At 41.6% G+C, this 26398-nt stretch overlaps 2 protein-coding genes across 3 annotated transcripts in view; both read left to right on the forward strand.

Moving 5' to 3' along the window:
* Positions 1–4393, forward strand: part of chrm3a (cholinergic receptor, muscarinic 3a) — a 69430-nt gene extending 65037 nt beyond the window's left edge. Inside the window, exons 3-4 of one of the 2 annotated variants that reach the window (XM_070915923.1) lie at positions 2419–2532; positions 2614–4393. In XM_070915923.1, coding sequence (XP_070772024.1) covers positions 2438–2532; positions 2614–4393 — 1875 coding nt within the window. In that variant the 5' untranslated portion in view covers positions 2419–2437. Of the gene's footprint in view, positions 1–2418 lie in introns of both variants that reach the window. The other variant, XM_070915921.1, reaches the window with a different exon arrangement.
* A 4944-nt stretch (positions 4394–9337) lies between these two features.
* The window catches only part of fmn2a (formin 2a), a 35651-nt gene continuing 18590 nt past the window's right edge, over positions 9338–26398 (forward strand). Inside the window, exons 1-6 of the mRNA XM_070916364.1 lie at positions 9338–11564; positions 14780–14943; positions 18530–18682; positions 20221–21035; positions 21564–21705; positions 25871–25958. Of these exons, the coding sequence (XP_070772465.1) occupies positions 9338–11564; positions 14780–14943; positions 18530–18682; positions 20221–21035; positions 21564–21705; positions 25871–25958 (3589 nt within the window). The remainder of the gene's footprint in view (positions 11565–14779; positions 14944–18529; positions 18683–20220; positions 21036–21563; positions 21706–25870; positions 25959–26398) is intronic.

The raw sequence follows: 26398 nt of genomic DNA on the forward strand, positions 1-26398 counted from the left end.
AAAAGATGTTTAACACTCATTAGCAACACATTGCTGTCTCACATGCTCAGTAGAATTTGCTTTGTGAAAAGTTAAAAGTAGACTTTGTCTTCTAAAGAGGCTTTTAAGTTTGCGGTCTATCATAAACGGTGTAGTTCTTTACTTAGTTCTGGCAGGCATTGTTGTTTTCTACTCAATTAGGAGTTGTTTAATTTGTCTTCATCTACATCTGGTTTTGTTTTTCACATACTTTACTTTGATACAATTCTAGGTTGATTCACATACTGTATGTGTGCGCATGCCTGTGCTGTATGTTTCTGTGCAGATATGGTGTACATGATGCATGTATGTGATTGTGCATGCTCATGTAACATAAACAGTATATATGTGAAATGTGAGCACGTACTCTCCCTGTATGTGCATGGATGCTGTGATACATGTCCGCAGTGGGAATAGAAGGGAGCCACCTGATAATAGTAGCAGCAGTGTGCGCTCAGTGTCACAAATGGCTGTGAGTTGCTGTTGGCTACTGGGGTTCTTTAACAGCTCAGTGGGAGGTCTGAGATTCTGTCAAGGCACAGGTGCTGCACTCAGATTCAAATACCTTTGCCTGTGGGATGATATAGTGTGCGTGCAATTATGGTTTTATACTGCTATGGTTGTGCTTATCAGCGCGTTTGTCAGCACATGTATTTGTCAGTATATTTGTGTAAATGGTGTGTGTGCAACAGTTTGGAAGGGTACGATGTTTTTACGTGTTCCCCATGGTAACTGGTCGTTGTTTGTTCCCTTCACACAGGCTGGCTCAGGTTAGTGTCAGGTTTGAAATGAACCGTTGTCATAAACATCAGCGGAAGAACACTGCGTCCGTGGCTTTTTTACAATGAAAACAAAGCACAGGGTCGAATGCTGCACTTTGTATAGTCCCCCACAGTTGATATAGAATGAATCCAAAAGTATTTACTGCTACAGCAAATTCTGTCGTATTTGAAAGTGTTACTAAACAGTTACCTAACAGAGATACATATTTTTAGAAAGTACATCATGATGATCATCCAAAAGATCTTAAGAAATCTGCACACCCTAATAAACACAAATTTTTTCCTCGTGGTATGTGAATGTAATTAACTAAGCTATACCCATGCCATGTAATTGTGAATGATTGCACAGCCAAACTTGAATTGGATAGGACGTGCTGCTATACAAAATGACAGTTCCTCATCTTATTATCCAGTTATCAAGAATTGCTTTGACAAAAACGGCACGATCTTCTGTTTATTGTTTGTGTTTCCGTCGTGAAGTGATCCCCTATCAAACAACAAACAGCACTTCAAACTCCCCAGGATCATGCTGCTACTGGCTCTTGCAGTGCTATTTTCTCTCTGTTTCACCATTAGGTTTTGTCTCAGCGTAGCTTTCTGCTCAAAATCTGTCTTCAACCATATTTTTCTTAGAGGGGTCCTGGATCCTAGATCAAATCTGGTGACAAAATAACCAGCACCAGGAATTTGCATCATAAATCTGACACCAAAAAAACCTCTGTAAAGCCAGAGTACCTTCCAAGGTCTTAGAGTGCTTCCTCAATTTATTTGTCTCCTCTTTGTCCTCCATGCTTTGTGCTTTCTGCAAGCCCATCTTTTGGTTGATGTCTGCATAATGTTATAGCCAAGGTTCTTTCAGTCTTTGACTTGGTACAAACAGGTACCTGCTGTTTTCTGTCATGTTCATATTTTAGAAAAAAACCAACAGAGTTTGAGCAGTATAACTATAAAACATATCACTAGAAAGCAATTTTCCTCTGTATGGGGTTGACTGACAGACAGAGTGACACCAGAGCTGACACCAGATATCAGAGCTAAATTTTGAATAAAGATCGCCAGCCTGCACCCGATCTGACAGGACAAAAAACGCTGCTGTCCAAGGCCTAATGTTACGCAAGATGCGATCCCAACACAGTTTACAAACTAGACAACTATGTGGGAAAATACATTACCTGTCTGCAAGTGAAATGTTTTTGCAATTTGTTGGGTGTCATAAGAAAGAGGTGTTGATTGCAGTCTTCTCTGTCACTGAAAGTGTTGGCTATCCAGCCTTGTTGATTCAGATATCAAGTTGTAATTTAAGATATGTCTTGCAATGCATTGACAGTATGTATACAGATAGTCTACAAATTAATGTATGAGTGATTGTTTAACAGGATATACAAATTAGACCCAAACATCTTAGCCTTTTCAGACGCCCAGCTTGGTAGAATAGGTTTCTAGCGTCACCTACTGGACATGAATAGGAATGTCAACTACTCATGTGTCCTTTCTCCATTTCATCCTCTGTCACTCTATCCTTTCCCCCCTCTCTACTTCCCCTTTTTGTGCCAAGTCCCTCGTCCCTCTCTCTGTCCTTTTCTACCTCCCTTTTCTGTCTTTTTGTCCTTCTCTTTAGAATATGCCAGGACATAACAATGAGCTCAAACAGCACAGACCCTGGTCTCTTCCTGACTGCCAACACGTCACCCCCAGCAGCCGGAGCCTACCCACAATCCAATGCTCTTCACCAAGCAGGAACTGGAGGATCCCCCTGGTTGTTATTTCATGTGAATACCCTGGATGATAATTCCTCTTCCACCAGCAAACTCTTAAACCTCACCTCAGAATCCCAAAATGGGAACGGAACTGCAGCCCTTGATCCCTTGGTAGGTCACCCTGTGTGGCAGGTTGTTCTCATTGTCTTGCTGACAGGCATGCTGTCACTGGTCACCATCATCGGCAACATCCTGGTAGTGGTATCCTTCAAGGTTAATCGCCAGCTAAAGACAGTCAATAACTACTTCCTGCTGAGCTTGGCTGTGGCTGACCTCATCATAGGGGTCATCTCCATGAACCTCTACACAGCTTATCTTGTGATGGGCTACTGGGCCATGGGAAACTGGGCCTGCGACCTGTGGCTAGCTATAGACTATGTGGCCAGCAATGCATCAGTTATGAACCTACTGGTCATCAGTTTTGACCGCTACTTTTCAATCACCAGGCCTTTGACCTACCGGGCAAAACGGACCACAAAGCGAGCTGGGATCATGATTGGCCTAGCCTGGTTTGTTTCTCTTGTTCTGTGGGCCCCAGCCATCCTACTATGGCAGTATTTTGAGGGTAAAAGGACAGTACCCTCAGATCAATGCTACATTCAGTTCCTCTCACAGCCCACTATAACCTTCTGCACAGCCATGGCAGCTTTCTACCTGCCTGTGACGATAATGAGTGTTCTCTACTGGCGCATTTACAAGGAGACCCAGAACCGTTCGAAAGAGTTAGCTGGGTTGCAGGGTTCAGGGGGTCGTGGTGGGATAGGAGGAAGAAGTGGGAATGGTGCGGGCGAGACAGCCCGTTTTGTTCATCAGACAGGAAGTTCTAGAAGTTGCAGCAGCTATGAGCTGACCAGGTTGTCCAAGAGGAAGAGCAGATGTCGGGAGCTGGTTGGCCGCTTCCACTGCTGGCCTGGGGTTCGCTCTTGGAGACCTGGTAGTACCCGGCAGGGGGATGGTGATCCAGACCAGAGCAGTAGCGACAGCTGGAACAACAATGATGCTGCGGTCTCGTTGGACCACTCTGGGTCTTCGGAGGACGAGGACTGTGGGGGCAGAGAGATGATTTCCCAGAGTCATGCTATTTTCTCCATCGTTCTCAGCCTGCCTGGTATAAAGGCTGCTGTCAACTCCCAGCTGACCTCATGTGAGGATCTGGATGCAGCCTCAGAGGAGGATCCCCTCAGGGGAGCGGAATATAATCGAGACAGCCTCTCAACAGTCACCACCAACACCACTGCCGCAACTACTCCTGATGGAGCAAACAGTTCAGAAAATAGCTACCACCAACACTTCTGCTCACGCAAGATTCAATCAATGCCTACCATCCAGGCTACCTCTGACCAAGGCTCTCTGGATGGTCCCCCAGCAGCTACTACCACTGCCACTGACAGTACCACCAGCACCGCAACTAAATCCCCCTCTGTCCCTATGTCCTTCAAAGAGGCAGCTTTGGCGAAGCGTTTTGCAGCCCGTGCTCGGACTCAGATCACCAAGAGGAAGCGCATGTCCTTAGTGAAGGAGAAGAAGGCAGCTCAAACTCTCAGTGCCATCCTCTTTGCTTTCATCATCACATGGACACCTTACAATATCATGGTGCTGATCAATGCCTTCTGTAATGTTTGCATCCCGGAGACCCTGTGGGCAGTAGGGTACTGGCTGTGCTACGTCAACAGCACAGTCAACCCCATGTGTTATGCCCTGTGCAACAAAACTTTCCGTACAACTTTTAAAATGATACTGCTGTGCCGCTGGGACCAGAAAAAAAGGAGGAAGCAGCAGTTCCAGCAGAGGCAGTCGGTGGTCTTCCACAGGAGGATTCCCAGGGAGTCCACGTAAAGGACAGGAAGTTTTGATGGTTTATAACAGGGAATCGAAAGATTTAACATAGGACAAGGAAAAGAAAGAAGCGTCCAGTTGTTTCTGTGGAGTTTCTTTGCTTAGAGATCCTTAATGTGTTTCTTTGCTGGTATGTTAAGCACAGCAATCCTATGTGGTGGTCTTGAGGTATGTGTTTGTGTCGGTGCATCCATTTAGCAAAGCTGTGTGTTATGCATAAAGGTTTGTATAAGGTGAGGTCCAGAGATGAAAGCTTTCCCTCTGTCCTTGAAAAACCGTTTACCATTTCACGATAGTACAGCTGAGGGAAAATGAACTGAGCAGAAAATAATAGAAAAGGGCTTTAAAATGCATTGCAGGTGAATTATTGAAGTGCAATTGACACAAGGGGAAAGGATATCTTTGTCACGGTGTCGGGGATTCACATTTCATTTCTCTCTGTGGGTAGCTAGATCCGTAACGAGCAGAGTGGTTTTGCATTTCAAACAAAACTATGTAATATGTCACTGAAAGTCAAGACAAAAACTATTTTGTGTTCACAGGCTTCTACATTGTACTGATTTGAGCAGCCATCCTCTTGACTGGCATGTGTTTTTATCAGAACCTCTGTACATTGCCTTTCTACATGGATATAGCTTTCCTGTGTCTGATGGAATATAAAAAGTTCTTAAATTGTGTCCTTACAATGTCCTTACAGTCAACAGAGATCTGTTATTTTTGTGATATTCATCTTTGGTTTTCTAGATATTCCTGAGATTTTGAGCCAGTCTGAAAATTATTCTTCTGATGAACTGAGTTGTGAATATTTTGTGTGGCACCACAATCAGTGAACTGCTGTTGTGTTCAATGTGATTGTTGTGGTTTTTATGGTGGAGACAATAAGTACATTGGTTGTGTTTTATGTTCTTGCAGTTCTCTGTCAAGAGTAATGATTATACAATGATGATATTCTGTTTGTGTACATTTGGATATTTCTGACTTGATACACAATGATTGATTGCACACACAAAGATGTCCATTTATAAAGATGTGTGTTTTGATTTTACACTATCTTTTAAATTTCTACAAAATGATACATCTAAGGAACTATTTGTAAAAGGCCTCTCATCTTTGATATAGTAGAGCAATGGCAGCCTCTAGTGGCCTGAGAAAGACCTGTTGTCCAACTTCTCCAGTGCAGTATCAAAATCTCATTCTGCCAATATGAAGACATAAAATGACCACAATCATTACAGGTACAATATTTTAATTTTCTGTGATAACCGGGTTTGTTTTGTTTAGTTTCATATTATTTATGGGTGAAGTTTTTCTTTAAAATGTTTAATAAGACGTATGGCAATTGATTTGTAAATAGAATCGATAGCTGTCTTGGTCTGCAGTACATCAGGTTTTTCTATACAGAAAGTGGGCACCACATACCAACATAAGTCAGCATAAAGATGCCAACCAAGGCAAGAATTTATTTAGATTTTTTATTTGTAATGCACATGATGTTATTCTTATCTTAAGTATTTGGTTTTTACATTGTTGCCGCACCCAAATCTTGAATATTGTTCAAAAGGTATTGAAGGCAAGGGATAAACTTTATTATGACAACTGGCATACTGAAGAATGAATCGTTTGGATTACATTGGAAACAAAAGAGATGTTAAAAAGCATCCCATGGCTGTCATCAGTGGATATTTTGTCTGCTTTCAACACAATGTGCTCCATTCTTCATCAAAATATGGGATTTTTGTACTTAAATATTGGGAATGTAAACTACCAAAATGGTAAACGCAAACATTTTGTTACATTTCAAGTATGCCAATCATACTCATATTTTAAGTCAATAAACAAAAAAACTTTTTGACAGAGATGATCTGTGTTTTGTGTCGCAAGTCATGATTGCGTTATTTTCACTTATGCTTTTAATTATTTAAAAACATTTTTTATAATATATAATAATTATTATTTACCCAAGTTGGGTTCCCTGAGCATGAATGCTTTTAATTTAGTAATGCCTTGCCTCACATTGACACTATTACACACATTCACATCAGAGACTGGTTTGATGCGCAGCCCAGTAGAGCAGGTTGGTGTTCCAGAGCACTTCAGCAGTGGGTTATGGGGGAGGGGGGCTGGTTGAGTGAGCTAATTTGGTATCTGATGTTAGCATTTTGCCATCAGTGCTAAAAAGATAGTACTGTTGTCAGTCATTAGTTATTATTTGTTCTATAGTTGTAGTTGTAGATATGTAAGGGGGCTATGGATACTGCAAAACTTCAGGAAAAAGACCCACACAGCCTTCTACACCAACTGTGAAATAGCAGGTCTGTAAGTATGCAGATAAATATGTTGCTGTCATTATGGCCTCCGTTGTTATTGGGAGACTTCAGATGCAATACTTATAATCAATTATTCAGATCCTTAAGTAAAATTACTAATACCAGAGTTTATATATTTATATATTTGTACAATATTTGCCTCTGAGATATAGTGGAGTAGAAGTATAAAGTGGAGCTTAAAACCATAAAATTGAAATACTCCAGTAAAGTACAAGTACCTCGAATTTGTGCTTAAGTACACTACTTGAGTAAATGTGCTTAGTTACATTCCAGCACTGCTTGTAAGAACCACCAAATTTAGATTTTTTTGCTTTTTCAATCCAAATCATCTCATACACATTCCATCATATTGAAGTCTAGACTCTGCGGGGGTCAGTCCATTGCTCTGAGACCACCACCAGCCTCTTTGATAAGTATGACCACATTATCTTAGCAGGAGGCTGGGTCATTAAACAGCTGTAGATTTAATTAATTAACATTCTCTGGAGAGTATTGCATGATATAATAAAGAATATATATTTAAAATGTTTCTGTAAAATATCAAAATCTCAAATACTGTCTTTGTGATGATGATAGTTTCAGAGGTCTACCTGCTCTTTCACAGTTACATGTATTAGCACTCTCATTTTTTTTAATTTTGCGATAATCTTTTAGTTTGTAGAATTATTGTTTTTTTCTTTTCCCCCTATGACTTTAATGTTCTCTTTGTACTTGAATGATCTTTTATCCTCTCTCTTCACAAACCTGTGGTTGTTTAGATTAGCGATTATAGTCACTGACATGTCTGGTGACGGCTTATGTTAGGAGGACACAGCTGAAACTAATTTCTTGATTGGAGGGATGGACTTAAAAGTGGCACCAGGGTGCACCAAACCAGAAGCAGAAAGTACTGATCGACTTGATATTATGTGTGGAAGCGGAAGCTTTTGTATACATTTCTGTTAAATATGATTCTTGCTTCACTGTGTGATGCTACCACAGCAGTAGCACAGAGTGTCTCATTTTAACCAGAAACTGAATAAAAAGACAAGTGGTCTTTGACCGTTGCACAGTTCTGTATGTTCCCATGATGAGGCTTGATGAAGTTAGTGAGAGGAGTCTCAGACAGTGCTAATGGGAGATGGCCAAGGAGACCAGCCATGTGATGAGGAAAATACCAACTTCATGTGACCCATGGCTGAGGAGCGGCTCATAGGCGAACACAAACACCCATTTGTGTTTTCTTCAGTCAGTGCTGATCCACAGAAGAGAATCCACCAGTCAGGCAAGTACACTGTCATTTATAATATAACTTTAAAGATATCTAACTAAGAGGCTTATCCACAGTTTTTTTTTTTAACATTTCATGTATTGTTAAATTTGAACACAAAGGTTGCAAATTTGACTGTTGCAAAGTGATGACGTAATGTGTGTTGTTTTTACCAAGAACAGACCAACATGTTCTGAAGTACTCAAGAAGAAGACACTTTTATTAGTTATTCAGTTGTTTGGACAAACAAACTTTAATGAATGTGAGAGCTGGTAATTTCTGGTAAATATGTTTTTATTTAAATTAGGATCCTCATTTCAAGAATGTGCTTATTTATTTCTGTGTAATCGGCTTCACTCGCTTAATTTGCATTATTTCTTTAAACCACATGTTTTTGACTGTTGAAGTAAGAAAGGGAATCTTTATCATTAGTGTTAAATGTCTCAACTTTGTCTGTACCACACCCATAGGCATTAATCAGTCCTCAGGTATGCCTTGATGCAGGCCCACACACACAATTAAATAAATGTCCACTGAGATGTGTTTAAATGATATGCTTTGCAATAATGATAATACTGTACTGTGTCTTCAACTGTAGACATATGTATCACATGAGAACATTTTATCAACAAATTGTAGTTTCAACAATTCTGAATTAGTGAAATAATTTTGGTACAATCAGATTTTAATTGATATTTGCTATATAATTATAATAGTGCCTAAACCAATTAACAATTAATTGAATATTGGTTTAATCTATAAAATGTCAAAGTTTTTACTTAAAAATGACAACTATTAATTGAGTATCAAAATAGTTTCTGGTTAATTTTCTGTAGATCGGTTGTCATTTAATTTTCTGCAGATTGACTAATTGCTTAAATGGCTAATCATTTCAGCTCGCTCGCTCTCTTGCTGTCACCAGTAGTGTCACATGATTCGCAATCTAGCTTTTCTTGAATCAATCCAGATATCTGTGTCTGAGAAATCAAAACAACCATACAAGTAATGGACACATACATTCTAACAAAGTGCAAAAACATACAGTGGAAATTATAGTTTCCATCTATAGTTCAGTTTTTAGAGTCTGAAATGGATGTTGTTTTTTTTTCAAGAATTTGAAGGAACAATCAAAACAAGAGAAAACAATTCATGATCACTATAAACAAACATGTACACACTGCATGGCAACAAGAGACATAAGACTTCTTATGTCAGCTTGCCCTTATGTTCAACTCCACTGAGCTCAGATTGCCTCTCCTCAGCTAAGCTTGAATATAAAATGAATCAGTGGGATTTTAACGTGTTATTTTCCTTTTACCTCAGCCTGTCTAGATTGTCTCCTTTCTGGATGAAGCCAAAGTGGTCAGGATGCAGACTATTAAGACAGTGGAGACCCAAGTGCCCTTTCTGAAAGAGAGTTTCTTCACTTCCACTTTCAAAGGCAGGAGGAAGAGCAGCGTTACCAACATCCTCCGTAAACAACAGCACTCACTCTTTAATCAGCACCAACAACAACAGAGCATTTCAGAGCATCAGCAGCAGAATCCTAAGCCACTTCTTTCCTCATCGATCGAAAATGGACAAGGGCAACACACTCCAGAGCATCAGCGCCTTGCTCGCTCCACCAGCAGCCCGTTATGCAAGACAGCCGAGCGTGCAGGAGCAGATGGGGATAGAAAGGAGGGGCAAAAAGAGAGGAAGGATCAGAGAGTCACAGAGGCTGAGCAGGGGAGGAGGGGGGGGCAAAGAGTGAGTGGTAGTGAGCCCGCGGCTGTCAGTGCCAGTCTCCTCCTCCTTTCATCATCAGCATCAGCGGCGCTGGGGGAGGCAGCATCATTCTCACAGCTGCCTTTAACTGTGGTGGGCAGACAGCAGGGATTAGGCAGCTCTGAAAGGGCTCCGACCAACAGAGGACCAGCATCAGTAGCAGCCCAGGAGGAAGCCCAGCATGCCCAGCCTCGACCCCAGCAGCATGGGCTGTTAGCCAAGGGTGTCCGCCTGCTCAGGAACATGGGGAACCAGGAAGCAAAGCAGAAGAAAGGAGGAGGAGGAAGTGGTGGAGCAGCAGGAGATGTCTCCGGTGATGGTGATGCTGATGAGAGGGAAGTGGACAAAAAATCTAGAAAGTCAAATAATAAGGTAAGTAAAGGAGGAGGAGAACATAGTGGTAGGAAGAAATCAAAGTCAGAGTCGAAGGGTTCTGTGTTTTCCAGCATGAAGATCAGGAAGAGTTTATCAAAGGCGAAAGGGTTGTCTAAGGATGACATGTTGGAAGATGGGAGGTCAGCACACTCTGGCAAAGCAGGGCTCAAGCCCGGTGCAGAGGCGAGCCTGTCAGCTGATGAGATGGGCATGCTATCAGATGTCGAGGGGGATCTAAGCCATTTGACCTCAGACAGTCACCAATCTGTGGTGGATGAGATTGGCCGGAAGACAAGCTCGGGGTCGGATGCTGACCTCTACAGTTTTCACTCAGCAGCAGCTGAAAATGAAGACCTGCTCTCTGACATCCAACAGGCCATAAGAGACCAGTGTGTGTCCAGTGACGGGGTGCTGGAAATGGTGGCAGGCCACTTATCTGAAGGGTCGACCTTTGAGGGGAACAAAGCCCCTGAGAAAGTAATGTCTCACCAGCTATTTAATCTGGATAAGGAAGTTTTCTCTCCCCCTGTTGGTAGTGAATGTGTACCTCAGGAAGTAAGCAGAGAGAACAAGGAATTAGAGAACGAAAGCCGTGTCCTACCCATATCAAGAAATTCATCTGGTCCAGGGTCCAGATCATCTTCAGCCCCAGACACAGAGAGAAGCAGTGGCAGCCTCTTCCCAAAGACCAACAGCACGTATAGCTTCCCTGACACTACAGCCACCACCACCTCGTATGAGAGTGCTGAGGAGCCCCAGGATGACCTGGAGAGCCCGGTTCTGCACCCACAGCAGCTTCAAGATCATCTGTCTGCACCGAGCAAAAACACATGTGTGCCATGTGTCCGCTTGGATCCCGTGGTGGCAGGGGCAGGGCCGATGGGGTGTCACAAGAGTGCGAGCAGCATGGATCTGTCTATGGAGAGGGAGGAGGAAGAGGAAACTGGGAAACGGGACTTCCTGTCCCTGAAAAGGAGGAAGAGCAGTTTGTCTATTAGCCAGCTAATAACAGACAGCCCCCCTGTTTCTCAGCCTCGACGAACGTCCTCCATCTCCCCTTCCACTGTTAAACTCTACCCTCCGGTCCACCCCTCCTATGTTAAGACCACCACCAGGCAGCTCACCTCTCCAATTAGCTCCCCCATTACCAGCCCCCATGTGCCCAGGAAAACAGATGCCACCACTGCTTCAGCGGAGTCCAGCAGGGCCAAGGGCTTTAGGAGGCACAAGCAGAGGTCCTGCTCCATTGCTGGGCCCATCGGTGTGTCTGCAGACTGGTCCACAGAGATGGATGTGCTAAGAGGAAGGCAGGGTGGCTGGGCCAAATTCTCAGAGCAGGAGACCAAAGAAGAGAAGAGTTACACAGGTGGGACTTACTGGACACTGGGCTCCAGGAGAGCACATGGACGGCAGACCTCCACTGCCGCAGTACCCTACCTGGATGTCTTCTCTGGTGAGTCACATATAACACAGGTAACTGAACTGTTGACACACATAAAGCTCAGACAGATATGATGTGCTTTTAACAAAACAGAGATTAGACTTTTGGTGTAGACTCCATCTCTGATTAATGCCTGATTATGGAAAATAATCCCATAATCCATTAGCAACATAACCCCACATCTTGGCCATCATTATACTGATTCTGAATGGCATTGAGATGCCAATAGTGGTGGTTAGATGTTGATATCAACTTTATGATCTACAGATGTGGGTCATTTGGTTAATAAAGATCACAGTGACTAGTGATGACTTCCTATTAAGGTTAGAGGGAACAGGAGGTATTTTTGGGCCTCTTGACAGGATGGCGTGATCCTGGAGGGAGTAGCCTGTTACATTTTGAACCAATCGGATACAGGGATGTGTAAAATATGAATGGATAGAAACCAGGAGGTCTGTAATGACAGAAGAGGCAGAGAAGAAGGATTAAGAATTCTTCCTGACTGAAGACATCTGGCAGGTTTAAGTTGCAGCCCAACAATATGAAACAAAACCTGTATTTATATATTGTTAGCTGAAGCCCGTATTATACTTAAGTGTTTGCATGAATTTACATATACATCAGACATGAACAACAAGGCTGGCAATATTATATAATTTTCTTGTTGTCAACAAATCCCATAAAAAGACCAAAACCAGCAATATGTTAGTCCCTCTCTCGTCAATTTCCTTAGCCTATCTGTGAAACTCCAACTCCATTTGTTCTGACATAAACCATTAAACATATGTAGTCTCATTTAAAAAACAAAACACTAAGTAGTTTCCTAAAACAGCTGGGCACTGTGGTTTTCAGCAAATGTTACTCAAACAGGAGTAAATAGCGCATTTGCTGCAGACTATTTTCAGCCACAGCTTGTGTATGTGGGAAAATGAATAAAAATAAACTGTTGCCACATTCATAGTAATGAAGGGATATGTCACCCAGTGCATTAGTGTGATTCATTAATGTTTTTTGACAGCAATGGAGGCCTACAGCACAGAGGAATAAACCTACACTAGGCTTTAGTTAATAATAATAATAATAATAATAATAATAACTTATAAGTCACACTTGTTTGCAGGATCAATAAATTATTGATTTGGGTATTTTCATGGGACAATGAGAAAAATATAGAACTTCACCAGACCTACTATTTAATGTGGTAGAAGATTGTCATTCCTTTTATTGACTCCTGTGCTCTAACAGAAGCAACCATTTCCTGACCAAGCAATGGATCAGAGGAAAACAAAGATTCCTTCCATTAAAATATTTTATTTAGAATATAATTTATTACTGTTGTTGGTGGGAATCCCCAGTAGGCCGGATGTGACTCCTATTTGTTTGGCTCCACGCCCCGTCCTCTTTGAGATTAGGTTATTATGCAGAGGTATTGTGAAATGAGTATTGTAATTGCTTAGTGATTTTAAATTCTAATGACTTACAAATGATCACATTATACAAATGATCGCAGCGGGAATAGTAAAGTTATGATTTAAAAGTACAATAGCTCATGAAAACCATAATGAAACAGAGGGGTTTCTTTATTGAGAAGTGTCTTCAGAACAAATGCCTCTTTCTAATAAAACAATGCCACTCTGTCCTCCTTTCTGATGTGGTGCCTTTCAAGAGCTCAGCTGCTCTCCACTGTCTGCGCCTGTGCTCATAAATCAGACGACCGAATGACAACACTGCCACCCACCCAAGGCGATGCCTCCTCTGATTCCAGACAAAAACACACACACACACAGAAACACACACTCAGTGCACACGTGTGGATGCTAAACCCAAGTGACAGTTTATCTGCATGACAAAAATAAGTCATGATATGAGATCCATTCGCATTTCGTCAGGTGAATTTACTGTAGCCAAACAATGGAGGTACACTGTATCTCCAATCCCCATTAAAGTCAACATTTGGCCCATCTGGCATAATTGTAATTGTAGGACGTACAGCATGCTGTCCTGTTTTTATTCACAAAGACTTGAAAGGTTATTTCACTCACAAACTCAGTGCATGTGACATCGATCAAATTCAGCTTTCCGGGTCACATTGGGCCTTTAGGAGGGAGTGGGAAGACAGAGAGGAAAGAGGACAGCAGAGAAAAACGCTGATTTACTGTGACTGTCATACACATGACAGCACATTCCCTGAGATTGATGACACAAATTCTGGATTTAAATGCTTGAACCTGAACTGCTTTAAATCTGGATGTTGCATTTCATCACATAATTTATGAAACACAATCAATTTACAGCATTAGCCTTCATTAGTGTTTGTCATACTGGACTCAAAGCACTCAAATCAGTGTCCACAAGACCATGAGTCATAGGACTTTGTTAATTCATTCGATGCTGTCTGCTTTATCACATGGTTTTAAAGCTAACAACATCGACATCTGACTGCACAGTGTGTCATGGGTGGATTTTCAGAAGTAGTAGAGCTGTGTTGTCTTTTAAATCCACATCCTCTGTTGATGTCACATAGTCAATATTTTTTTCCATCCACAAACGATTACTTCTGCTCCTGCCATCATCAAGAAACAAGATTCTTCTTTATCTGGGATCCAGATGACCTCAGGGATTATTTCTCACAACTCAAAGTCGCTTTTCTTTCATACTTTGGTTCCATGACAAAGAATGTCTTTATTCTTTGCCTGATTACCAAGACAGAGACAATCTGCTGTTTTTTTCATGTATTATATTCAAAAGTAGAATTGATAATCCTACAACCACACCGAGGTTAAGCCACGTGTTTCTTCTCAAACACCCAAAACACACTTTTTAGTCATATGAAGTACTTGCACCGCTAATTAAAAAGAAAATAATAGTTAAAAAAGTGTGATATTATTAGATGTACTGTTGACTTGTACACTGAATATACTTTAGCATTTGTTCATACTTTGCACTGCACAATTAACACCATCTTTCTTGTCACCCACGTGTAAATGGTGTGAATAGAGTTTGCACCTGTAGGTGTTTAATTATCGCGTCTGAAACTGAGACTCTCTTTTCAACTCTTTGGTCAGAATAAGTTCCCTTCTTGGCTCACCTCGTTATGATATCTAAAACGAAGTAATATAGAGTTCAGAATCAGGATTCCTTTATCTGAACATCCTTCTCCAGGATAGAAAATGGATCTCTGTATTCTCCAGGCCACTTACGTTCTTGCACTTCTCCTCTGTTCTCAGGTCGCACTCTGTTGGACTTGCTGTGCATGAATCATGGAGACGGGTCTACAGAAGAGGAGGCGAAGGAATTGTGTCACCGAATGTTGGTCCAGAGTCTGCTGCACCCCTTCAGCGACAGCACCGCAGAGCTCCATGGTGACAACCCTGCCTCGGCAGTCTTTAATGTAAGACCTTTGTCTTCCCTGTCATCGCGGTTGTTTTACAAAAAATTATGACATACCTGCCTTCCATCAGCTTGGCCCAAACCTTAACAGACTCCGCTAAGATTTTCGTTCACCACACATTAGAACTAGAGGAATGGGTATGTGACCTTCTGAGACAGCATTGATTTTTACCACCTTTGAGAGGCAATATCTGCAGCACCACAGCTCCAATTTTGATTGACCTTACCAAGCTGTGATGCATCTTGTTAGTGATTGTCCCAAGGGCTGCAGGACAAAGGGCTCTGTCACGTTACCTTTCCATACCAATTCATTGCCTGAAGAATATAATATTTGCTGGTATGCAAAAGAGAGCATGTGCAGATCAGATGAAGTACTCAAGGAACGTAGCACAAAGCGATTTGCAGCCCCCAGTTCATGTACAGCATATAGAGTGATGCAAAGCTTATCCAATCTGTGTTTCCATATTTGTTGCTGTGTTACGGTGATTCATCCCAGAGACATTTCATTATCTGAAGAGCAGTGGTGCATGCAGACAGGGTGACCATGTGAAAGTTGATTTCATGAATCTTTAATTCTCCATTCCAGTAATGCTTTGGTCAGACCTAATCTCATGTGCATCACATTCCCCTGCACAGTTCATAACAGCCACTGTCAAAGCCATTTCTATCAAGTTCCCCTTGTGGCTCTAACTTCATGTTGGTATACAGCAGGTTTGAGTTAAAAATGATGTACAAAATAAATTGTCGTATGTTTTTTAGAAACGCTATCTTCAATGTGTGTCTGTTTAATCCTGTTTTACATAAACCGTGTGGTTAAGTATGGCTGCTCAGTATGTCTGTGTCTTTATGTCTCAGAGAAGACAATGAAATGAGTTGTCCTATTTCATTGTGAGACGTTGAGACGAGTTTAATTATCTTTTTTTTAACCTCATTTTTACCCACGTTACCAGTGTAGCACTTTGGTCAAGACTGAAATATCTACAACTACTGGTTGGATTGCCATGAAAAATTGTATTTGTCCAATACTTTGGTTTATGACCAAATACCTGCAAAACTAATAACATTCCCAACAGCCTCAGCTGTACTTTGTGCTAATTAGCAAATGTTAGCATGGTGACATGCTAAACTAAGATGGTGATCATAGTAAACATTACCTACTAAACATTAACAGGTTAGCATTATGACCATGTTAGAGCTGCTAGCTTGTCTTTTTATTTTGTCTGTTGAATACCAAAGAATGTGAAGAGATTAGTGTTGGTCTCTAGCTGCACAATGCACCTCCCCCACAGATGCACATGCACATGCATGGACATACACTGTACATGCTCATATGCACATAAAGGTACAATGTGCATACCTAAACACAAAGAACTAAATACACGCAGACAAAGGCAGGGTTAGTCACCAGAGCATGCATGCTCTAAAGCTGTTTTGTGCAGAAATGCAGATCTCTCAAATATAATCACATCCTCCTCTGCTTGTTTGGTGTGCAGTCACAATAGGCCACAAATGCAGAGCCCTTTCTTTTTATGTACAACTCTGCCACATGTGCACTCATATAATACAAAGGGACAGCCTGAGACACCCATACATGTTCAGGCATTTCCTCGCATGGCTGGATTAATAGCAGTCCCTCTGACACTCACTCAGTCACACACTCACACACAAATACACACACACACACACACACACATACACATCTGTGCTTGCGTAGACCATCTGCTGACCATGTTATGCAACTACTCCACGTGCCTTGGGCCCAGGCTGCTCTTCCCTTGAAAAAAGCTCACCATGTCAGGATTGGACAGGATTGGACCCCTGGCCTCCCTTTTTATTTTTTGTTTTTTTTCAGTGCCCACTCTCTGCCTACTTTAGTCTGGGGCTTGGCCTGGAGTCCTGTATTATTCAGTTTGACCAAGAACAACCTTTGCTGTCGCTATTGAGAGCACAGATCTCATTGTTATTGCTTTCTATCTTACAGCTAATCTCCCTTTTAAAATGAATCATCACAGTCTGTCTCTGCAACCTTTTCACTTAAACCCCTTTTAATATCTCAAACTTTTATATTCTTTTCCTTTTACAGTTAAATTCCGTCTTGAAATTAATCACTGGGAGATGGAGAAAGAGAGGACAGAGGTGATGCAGTCACCTCTGTCCTCTTTCTCCATCTCCCTTTCCTTTTATTTCCATCCTATTTTTCCTCCACTTTGCTAACTAAATATGGTATTGTATCCAATTTCATTACTGTATTTTGGTGGAGTGAACAAATGTATGAGTGGTTTGTTTCTTGTTCTGCATACCGCCTGAAATTAAATACTCCATCAGCTTTATTCAGTCTAAAAATGGGGTTTGGGGAGGGTGAGTATCTAAGAACTCTGTAAATCAAGTGTCGTCCCTTTTACACTTGGCAAAACACTGCTGAGTGGATGAATACTAATGAGTGGCATGGGCTTCAATCAATCTGGCATGCTTTGTACCTTGTGTGTGTTTCTGGCTCTCACACATGAAGTCTAGACACAAATTAAGCAGATTAATGTGATCTAATTCTTCATTATTTTGCTTTACACTGTGGTCTATTAGTATGTTTATTGTTTATTTATTTTTTATTCAAGGGTCCCAATTAGAAGCACATGGGTTGCTTGTCTTCCAGTTACAGTCTTCCTTGGGTCCTGATCATAGAAATACAATACAGACATACAATAAGAGTGTAGTTTGTCTCTGCATGGCACGAAGCTCTACCTGCCAGTTGCATTGGGAAAATGGAAAGCACCAAAGTATTTAGGAAAACCTAGAATTTCTGAGAATAACTTGATCACTTGCGTTATGGAGACTGACAGACACACATACACAGACTACCTGCAGCTGTGATAGTGGAATGGTTCTGTTGCCTGTGCTTCTGTGCTGCCAAAGAAGCTCTATGGTTTCATATCAAGGCATCTTTAAAAGGCAGTATTGCATCTAAATGTTATGAAGGTGACCATTTGAAGAGAGAGGGAGGGGGAGAAAGAATGCAGGAATAATTCTTTCAATGTGTTCTTAGGCTCAGTTTTTATCTCTTGCCATTGATGCTCAGCCTTTAATAAATGAGGTCCAACACTACCCCTAGATCATTTAGTAATGTCGAGTGGAGACATCATGTTTCATGATGGAACAGGGGAGTTTTTGTTGAAAAAACAAATACAGGCTGGACCGTTAACTTTGAAAGCCAGAAATTCAGCTCAGCCCATAAAGTAGTAGTCATTAATTATTGTACCTTTTTAAATTGTGTAAACAATATGATGCTTTGAGACAATAAACTAGAGGTTGAGAATTAGCTTTCACAGTCTCATGTTTGTGCTACATTAGCTATGCAAAAGGAAAAAAAAACGTTATGGTGTTTCCTCACTTGAAGCTTGCAGAAAGAGCTACCACATGACTCATGTCCCTAGTGGATGTTATTAACCTTGAATTATGATGCATCCCACAGTGTGTTCACACGGTATGCCACATACAGTAGTTACTAGTCCTTGGGTGGAGCAAGTAGTTTTAAGCACAAACATCTGATCTCATCTACAGTATATGCACTTTGTTTTCTAAACTGTGTGCAGGAGGAGCAGCTGTACACCTGGGCGTCTGTAGGCCTGCCAGTGTCTTCTCACCTGTGGGAACTCTATGGGGGGCGAACCACAGGCAGAGACCAGAGCTCAAGATCTCCTTTGCATCAATCATCAGCCAAGTCACCAGGAGTTCTACACTCTCAGGTTGGTTACTTCCTCTCTCATCTATGAATATTTTACACTATGTATGCCCTGTCTACACTCTGTGCATAATGCTTGATTTATTGTAGAGCCTTTTGTTTTACTGCTAACATCAGAGAGCATCTTCCTCCTGGTACCCTATTATATAAATGCAGTATATTCGATAAGCAGATAATGTTTTTGGATTTGTTTTGTTCCTTTTTTTTTTTTTACTTTTGTGGACCTTTTGTTTGTACCTCCTATTTTAATTCTTATTCTAATTTTAACTCTACACAAATGAGAACGCACAGATGGCAAGTGCAAAACTTCACAGGTTTTTTGCAAAGTAGAACATTATATTCATAACAGTTATCTTTACAAAATCATATTATGTGTTGAAATCATACATTCAGTACCATGACATAAACACATCTTACTGGCTGATGTATGCATTGTATCCAGTGCTATTATGAATGGTTTTTGTATTTGAAGGCTGACACTTGATTTAGCCTTTAAAAAATTACCATTTCAATAGAATGCTCACAGTTCTCTCAACTAAATGGTTGTTCATACTGTGCAGAACACCCAGTGGATGATGTGGTTATAAGATTGATTTGACACTTAGATGCTTTTCCTCTGCCTCCTCCTTAAATTAATATTTTGTTTATTTACAAAGTTTATTCACAATCGTTTGAAGTGATTCGGGAAAACAAAGTAAAAAATGTGATTTAGAAATTGTAGTTTGAATGAAGAGTAGAAAAAGGGACACTGAAAAATGCATATTTTGAAATACAAACCATTGTGTCTATACATGATTATCAGGCATTGAAGGATCCAGTTGTGAAGGTTTTTATTTGATGCATATTTGATCTTGAAATCTGAAACAACATGACCTGTGAGACCTGCCAAAGTGTTGAGGAATACAGTAAAGCTCAGTCTCACCTGCATCAGCTAAATGCCTCAACTGTAAATTGTTCTTTGTCCACCAGAGGTCAGGCTTGTCTCGAAAGACTTGTTAGGGAAGTCCTCTGTGATAATCTGTTTCCTACAAGAGTTAACAAATTAGGAAGGCCATACAGACTGAACATTCTCCTCAAGATTCAACGATGTGACCACAACTGGGGAATGTCTTCTAGCAGACACAGACCCTCCCCATGTGAGGCCCAACGAGACTCACTGTCTCTGGGGTCAAATCTCTCGGTATCCCCTCATCCCCTGCTATAACCAGTCTGGAGCCAGAGGTCTGATGGAGTCTAGACATAATGGACTTTCTTGACCCTTCTTTAGCTCATAGCTCTGTCATTGAGCTCCCTCAGTTGTGGGTGTTTTACTGTTTATAAAGCGTAATTTATTGAATGATGAAGAATTTACAGTAAATGTTGTCTGCTTTTCAACGTTCAGAGTACAAGATAGGCTTGACAACCTGCCTTTAAAGAAGGCTTCATGTAGGGAAAGCACGAAGCACAAACTCATGAGTTTTATTTTCTACACTTTTCATTTGTGAACCCTAATGTTATTGCATGTAGTTGCACGTTAAAATCTTTTTTTTTGTTCGCTGACAGACAGAATCCAGCAGGTTGAAGTCAGGTCAGTCGTCCTCAGAGGATGAAAGCTGTCTCATCCCTCAGCTGGAGAGGACCATTGATGACCTGCGGATTAAGATTGCTGTGTTGCAGGGCCAGCAGGCCTCCTTGGCAAAGGGCAGCTTGGATAATATGGGAGCTGTGGGTGCTGCCCACCACAAGGCCTCACAGATGAGAGCAGGAAGATTGGGAAAGATGAGCCAGGAGGTGTCTGTCCAGACCTCGCCTGTGGAGGAGGGGTTTAAGTTTGACGTGCCTTTCAACGGAGGATCAGGCAGCGTGTCTTCTTCCGTTTCATCCCCCATCCCCAAATCTACAGAGAGCTTTGTCTGCACGTGCCAGCAGAGGCAACAGAGCAGCAGCCATCCAGCTCCTCCGCCCCCCCCTCCACCTCCCCCTCCACCACCACCTTTACCAGGGGGCACTGGTCCTCCTCCTCCACCACCACCTCCCCCGCCCTTACCCGGGTTTGGACCTTGTCCACCACCGCCTCCCCCTCCTCCTCCTCCTCCACCACCAGGTTTTGGACCTCCACCCCCACCTCCACCACCGCCTGGTTTCGGACCTCCACCCCCACCTCCTCCACTGCCGGGTATGGGCCCTCCTCCTCCACCCCCTCCGCCTGGAATGGGCCCCCCTCCTCCACCCCCACCTCCAGGCTTTGGGCCTCCACCACCACCAGGCCCCATGCCCTCCATGATGGCCCAGGAAGCTGCCTCTGCCAAGGCTGTGATAGAGCCCCCCAAGCCAATGAAGCCACTCTACTGGACACGCATACAGCTGCATGCTAAAAAGTAAGGATATGCTGTATAAAGTGAAGATAGATATGGATCATTTGCACAAAGGTATTCTCTGAACAGTAGAGAATTGAGAGGAAGCTTGTCCACTTAAGATAAAGATCGACCACGCGCTGTGACGGCAATAGAGATGCTAACCTTGTGGAAAATGAAAGTGATGCAGTCCAGGCATTGTGGTCAGCAGTGAAATGACTTGAACCAGGTTTTCTTTCCTTAATAAGGCTTGGAAAATTGTAGTTGAACAAACGTCTAAAAATAGACTACTTGATTTACTCGCAAGTAGGGAACTTGATACTGAAATCTTAATGTAATTTGTTGGCTGATGGATTTGACAAGTGTGACTTTTGGATTTTTACTTTGCAAAAGATGACAAATGAGTACTCATTAAACAGCTGTATGGTGAAATAAGAACATGAATAACTCTATAAAAGTGTTCTTATTCAAACAATAAATGGCAAATTCAAGTTTGCCTACTTGCACTGTAAATATTTCCTCTTTGCCTCCTCTTCTCTTCTTCATCTTTAGACCCCTTGACTCACTAGTGTGGGAGAAAATCGAGGAACCAACTGTGGACTTTGAAGAATTTGTGGAGCTATTCTCCAAAAGTGCTGTTAAGGAGAAGAAAAAGCCAATTTCAGACACAATCAGCAAGTCCAAGGCCAAGCAGGTACAGCATGTTTTATGGTCGTGTGTTTGTTTGTGTGTTCATTTCTGTTTGTCTCTATATACAGTATACACACAGAATACAACATCTGATTTGTTTATGTATGCAAATGTGCGTCTGTGTAAACCCCCCTGGGACATCAATTATGACACTCTTCAGGGCTTTTCCCATCTTCACTCTCACTCCTCTCTGATGCCCCCTTCCTTTCCATTTCTCTGTTGCTTTGAGTGACAGGAGGAACTGCTACAGCCAGACAGTTATTATGTGGTGTGAGCTCTGGCTCCCACCCGACTCCCCCGTGACCATCCAGTGGCACCGAGCCAATGTCTCGCGTGCGGTGGGGAAACCTCACGACGGTGATGACTGTTGAGAGAGAGAGAGGGGAGAGAAGGAAAAAAGGCAGGGAGGGAGAAGCCTGGGATCTGTATTTCATGATGTGGTTCCTCCCATTGTGCTTTCTGTATGACTTAGTTTAATAGTCAGACTGTTTGCCTCCCCAATGCCCTTTATGTCGCTCCATCAATCTGCAAGTCAAACATTTGATCTACGATTTAAAGCTGCTCTAGTCAAGATTCATATGTTAATGTACTATTTGCCCCAATTATGTGTCTAAATCACAAATAATCTGGCACCAGGGAAGAACGTTTCACCCCTCTAACTGAGACCCAGCAGAGTCAGCCAGACAGCTTTTGCTGAGATGAGATGTTGGTCTCAGGCATGGACCATGGTGGGAAATCTTCTTAGTTTATGGGAAATGATGAATTGAAACTTAACACCAAAATATAAAACCTTCTCCAAAAAAGGTTCCACTTGAATGAAAATTTGACTTGCGAACAATGGTTGAACTTCTCTACCCTAATATAATAATAATAATACTAATAATAGTACAACTAGTGGATCCTTTTTCAGATGCACTGGTTTAATCGTATAAGCTTGTATGTTTTTTCACGTAAAATCTGAATCTCCAAAGTAACTACTAATTATAACTCTCAAATAAATGTAGTGGAGTAAAAAGTAAAGCATTTTCCTGAGAAATGCAGTTGAGTAGAAGAATCAAGTAACAGAAAACAGAAATACTCATGTACAAGTGCCTCAAAATTGTACTTAAGTAGAGTACTTGAGTAAATGTACTTGTCCCAAAGAAATGTATCACAAATTGTATATCTGAGACCTGATGATCCTCAGCCTTTTATGTGTCTATTGTTTTAATCTGTTCATGGGTTCACTTGAATGTGACACTTTGGAGAATTATTTGATCTTCAAGCTGTGAAGAGTCCTGGGAGTCCTCTATAAGGAAAACGTAGCATGCGCTTGCACAACAGCCCCAAGCATGAGCTTCTTCAATGTTTTTATGAGGAATATACACATACCAGGGGGTAACTTGGTAAGTTAAAGCCCTTATGTATTGGAGAGAAGAGAGAAAATAACTCACCTGGCAGCTTTGATCCAATAGAGCACAAAAGTCAGCAGCGATGGGAAGCAGCAGATAACATATATGAGTTTGCACTTCACAAGAAAATCACACTTTCACACAGGAATTCCTTTTCAAACACACTTCAAAAATAGCCGCCATCGAGTATGTTGCAATCCAAGAGCTGTTAGATGGTTTCTTCGACACCTGAGAGACACAATAGAGGGAATTCACTTCTGCACAGGGCAGCACTACACCTGCGTGTCTAGATATAGGAGATGACACGAGGCAGGGAGATGGGGAACAACGAGAATGAGTCCTCTTCTCTATTAAAACAGACTTTCCTTGATGTGATGTTCTGATTGATGGAGCTCTGAATAAGTCAGCTACCACATCACGAGGCAGCTCGTGTTGTGGTTGTATTGCTAAATTGTGAGAGACAAGAGACAAATTGAGGTGGGTGTGGGTTGAAAACCCTTGAAATCTCCAGCACAACAATGACGTGATGTTGAAGCCAATAACAGAAAAATAAAAACATGCAGTACATAGAACCGCGACTGACCTCAATTTGGAGCCAACCTTTGACATTTCCAGCTCATGAGGACCAGTCCCAGGCCTCAAGACGATCAATCCCATCTCCTACTACTTGCAGCTATTCCCATCCCCCTGTGTGTTGAGTTCAACTGTTTTGCTGATGAGAGGGGACAAGCATCCTCTCCAGAGCTACCACTAGAGAGCAGCTTTGACGTCAGAGCTCGGCCAGTTTAAAGACCTCTGCTGACAACAGTATCAGATGTGAAGCAATACTACTGCTGACACCCAGTGTCACGTGTTGACCCTGCTGTCTGTCTGCCTGCAGAGAGGTTTAAAAGAGGAGCTGTCTTACAGTGTATGCTGCTGTCCTTTGCATATGGAGGTGCAGTGTAGGCGTAGAATATGCTGCTACATTATGTGGCTCGCCTCTGTTCGAGATTTTTTTGTTTCTTGCCACTCAGGGTCAGTCCTTCACTATTTTGACTAAAGCTTGTTTTTTTTAAATGCAAAGTGCCTTTTCACTTCTGATTAAATTAATGCTAATATTCAGGTTAGGTGTCCTCCTGACTTCAGTTTTCCATCCACAACCACCATAACCGGAGTGCTTGGCTCACAACAAAATCTTTCCCAATCTAAACAAATCATGACAGGTCAGAAGTAGATTGGTAATATCACTGGTTGTTGTGCAGACTGTTGATCGATCAATACGTGGATTCAGCTCAGTTGCTTTCACCTCCACTGCTCAGTTCAGACTCTCAGGTGATAAGAGAGTATAGTTAAAATATATTTAGAGGTCTGTGTACTTGTATACTGTTTTATTTTCATGTTCTTTTGAGAGAAGTTGTACTTCAGGGATTTGTTCCTCACATGTGATTCAGAGCTGTATGGGATTAATGAAAGTCCATATTGAAGTGAGTCCTGAAATGATAAATGGATCAAAAGATCAACATATAATTAATGTGACTTAAAATATTTCTTTAAACCAAAAACTTAGACACATGGATCTCATGAGATTGTTGAAAGACGATGTATTAGAGGAGATTTTTAGGGTTGTTTTGTTGTCTTGAAAATGTTCGTCACGAAAATAATTTCAATAACTGTAGTGGTTCATGGATCCAGCTGTGTTTCATTATGAAATAATACTACTGATACACTGCAAGGGAACTTTCATTTTAGATTTATGTAAAAAGTGGTAAACCGATCCTCTAATATCACGCAGCTCTGCTATGTAGTAAACGACTGAACTCTGTTTTATGTAAGTTAAACCTGTTTGTACATTTGGGAGAGTCAGGTCAGCTGATAAAACATGACGAATGACTTATTTTTTCACTGCCATTAGGCAGCTACACTACACTCGCTATCACAGGCTCATTGTGGAAGCCATTCGGCATCATATCTCGAACGGCCTGTCCCCTGAAGCTGTGGTCGAACCGGGAAAATGGAGCTTGGTGATATAACTTCCTGTGTGTTTGAGCGGTCTGTGGTCTTTGTGATCTGGTTTAGATGGAAGCGTTCTGTCTGGATCGCAGTAGGCTACGGGTTTCCTGTCCTGTCCCTTGACCACTTTGCTACCCGGCGCACACTTCTGCTTACTCAGGCGAGCTGTGGTTCATAATGGCCCCCTTGGATGCAGTTTTTCATGCATAATAACAACACTGGCTTGATATTCAACTCCTGGCTGTTTGACAAGTGGAAGCTATTATTATTCTGCTAACATTTGTTAATATTGCAGCTTTTGGAGCAGTTTTGATCTTGGGAGTCATTGTAGTTATATCCCTGCATTGTGCATAATTCCATAAAAACCAAAACCAGAGGGATTCTCTATATGTTTCATCAGTCGCAGGACTTGAGTTCATGTGATCATACTCCACTTAGCAAATATGCCTCTTGTTGCTTTTTTATTTTTTTTATTTGCATGACTGAAAGATGATGGATGTGTGGAGAATTGGAGGGAAATGAGAAATTGTTAATCATCATTATTCAGCGAGACAGCATTATAATTTTCATAATGTTTGCGGGTGAATAGTCTAAGTTTTCCTCCCTCTGATGTAAATAGACAAAGGGGAGTAATGTTCCTGCCTTTTGTTTCCAGTCAATTATTAAATGTGTCTGCATGTGTGTGTATGCGTATGCATGTCACGGTATTTGGAGCATTGACATCCCTCTTCTCTTTGGTCTTGTATAACCCGACTACTCACATCTCTTTGTCTCATCAACTCTTAGGTGGTGAAGCTCTTGAGCAACAAGCGTTCACAGGCTGTGGGTATTCTGATGTCCAGCATTCATCTTGATATGAAGGACATACATAATGGTAAGTGTTGACACAGGTTACAGTGAAATAACACAATTGTGGAAACGGTATGATTCTTTTCCTCTAGTGCCACCATGAGGTTGACGTTTATGGTTTTGAGTGAGATGTCTCAACAACGAATTGGATGAATTGCCCTGAAATTCAATTAGAATTAACATTCAAGTCACTCTCAGGATGAGTAATAACTTGGTGATCCCTTAACTTTAATTCTAGCGCCACCATCAGTCAACATTTGGAGTAATCCAATACTTTGGTTTATGACCAAATTTCTGCAAAGCTGACATTCTCATTAGCCTCACCTATGTTTAGTGCTAATAAGCAACTATTAACATGCTAACATGCTAAACTAAGATAGTGAACATTATACCTGCTTAACATGTTAGCATGTTTCTGTTTGCCTTTAGCTCTAAACACAACTGTCTCTAAATACAGCCCCACAA

The sequence above is a fragment of the Enoplosus armatus genome, chromosome 12, assembly GCF_043641665.1.
Source record: "Enoplosus armatus isolate fEnoArm2 chromosome 12, fEnoArm2.hap1, whole genome shotgun sequence".
In the NCBI taxonomy this organism is placed as follows: domain Eukaryota; kingdom Metazoa; phylum Chordata; class Actinopteri; order Centrarchiformes; family Enoplosidae; genus Enoplosus; species Enoplosus armatus.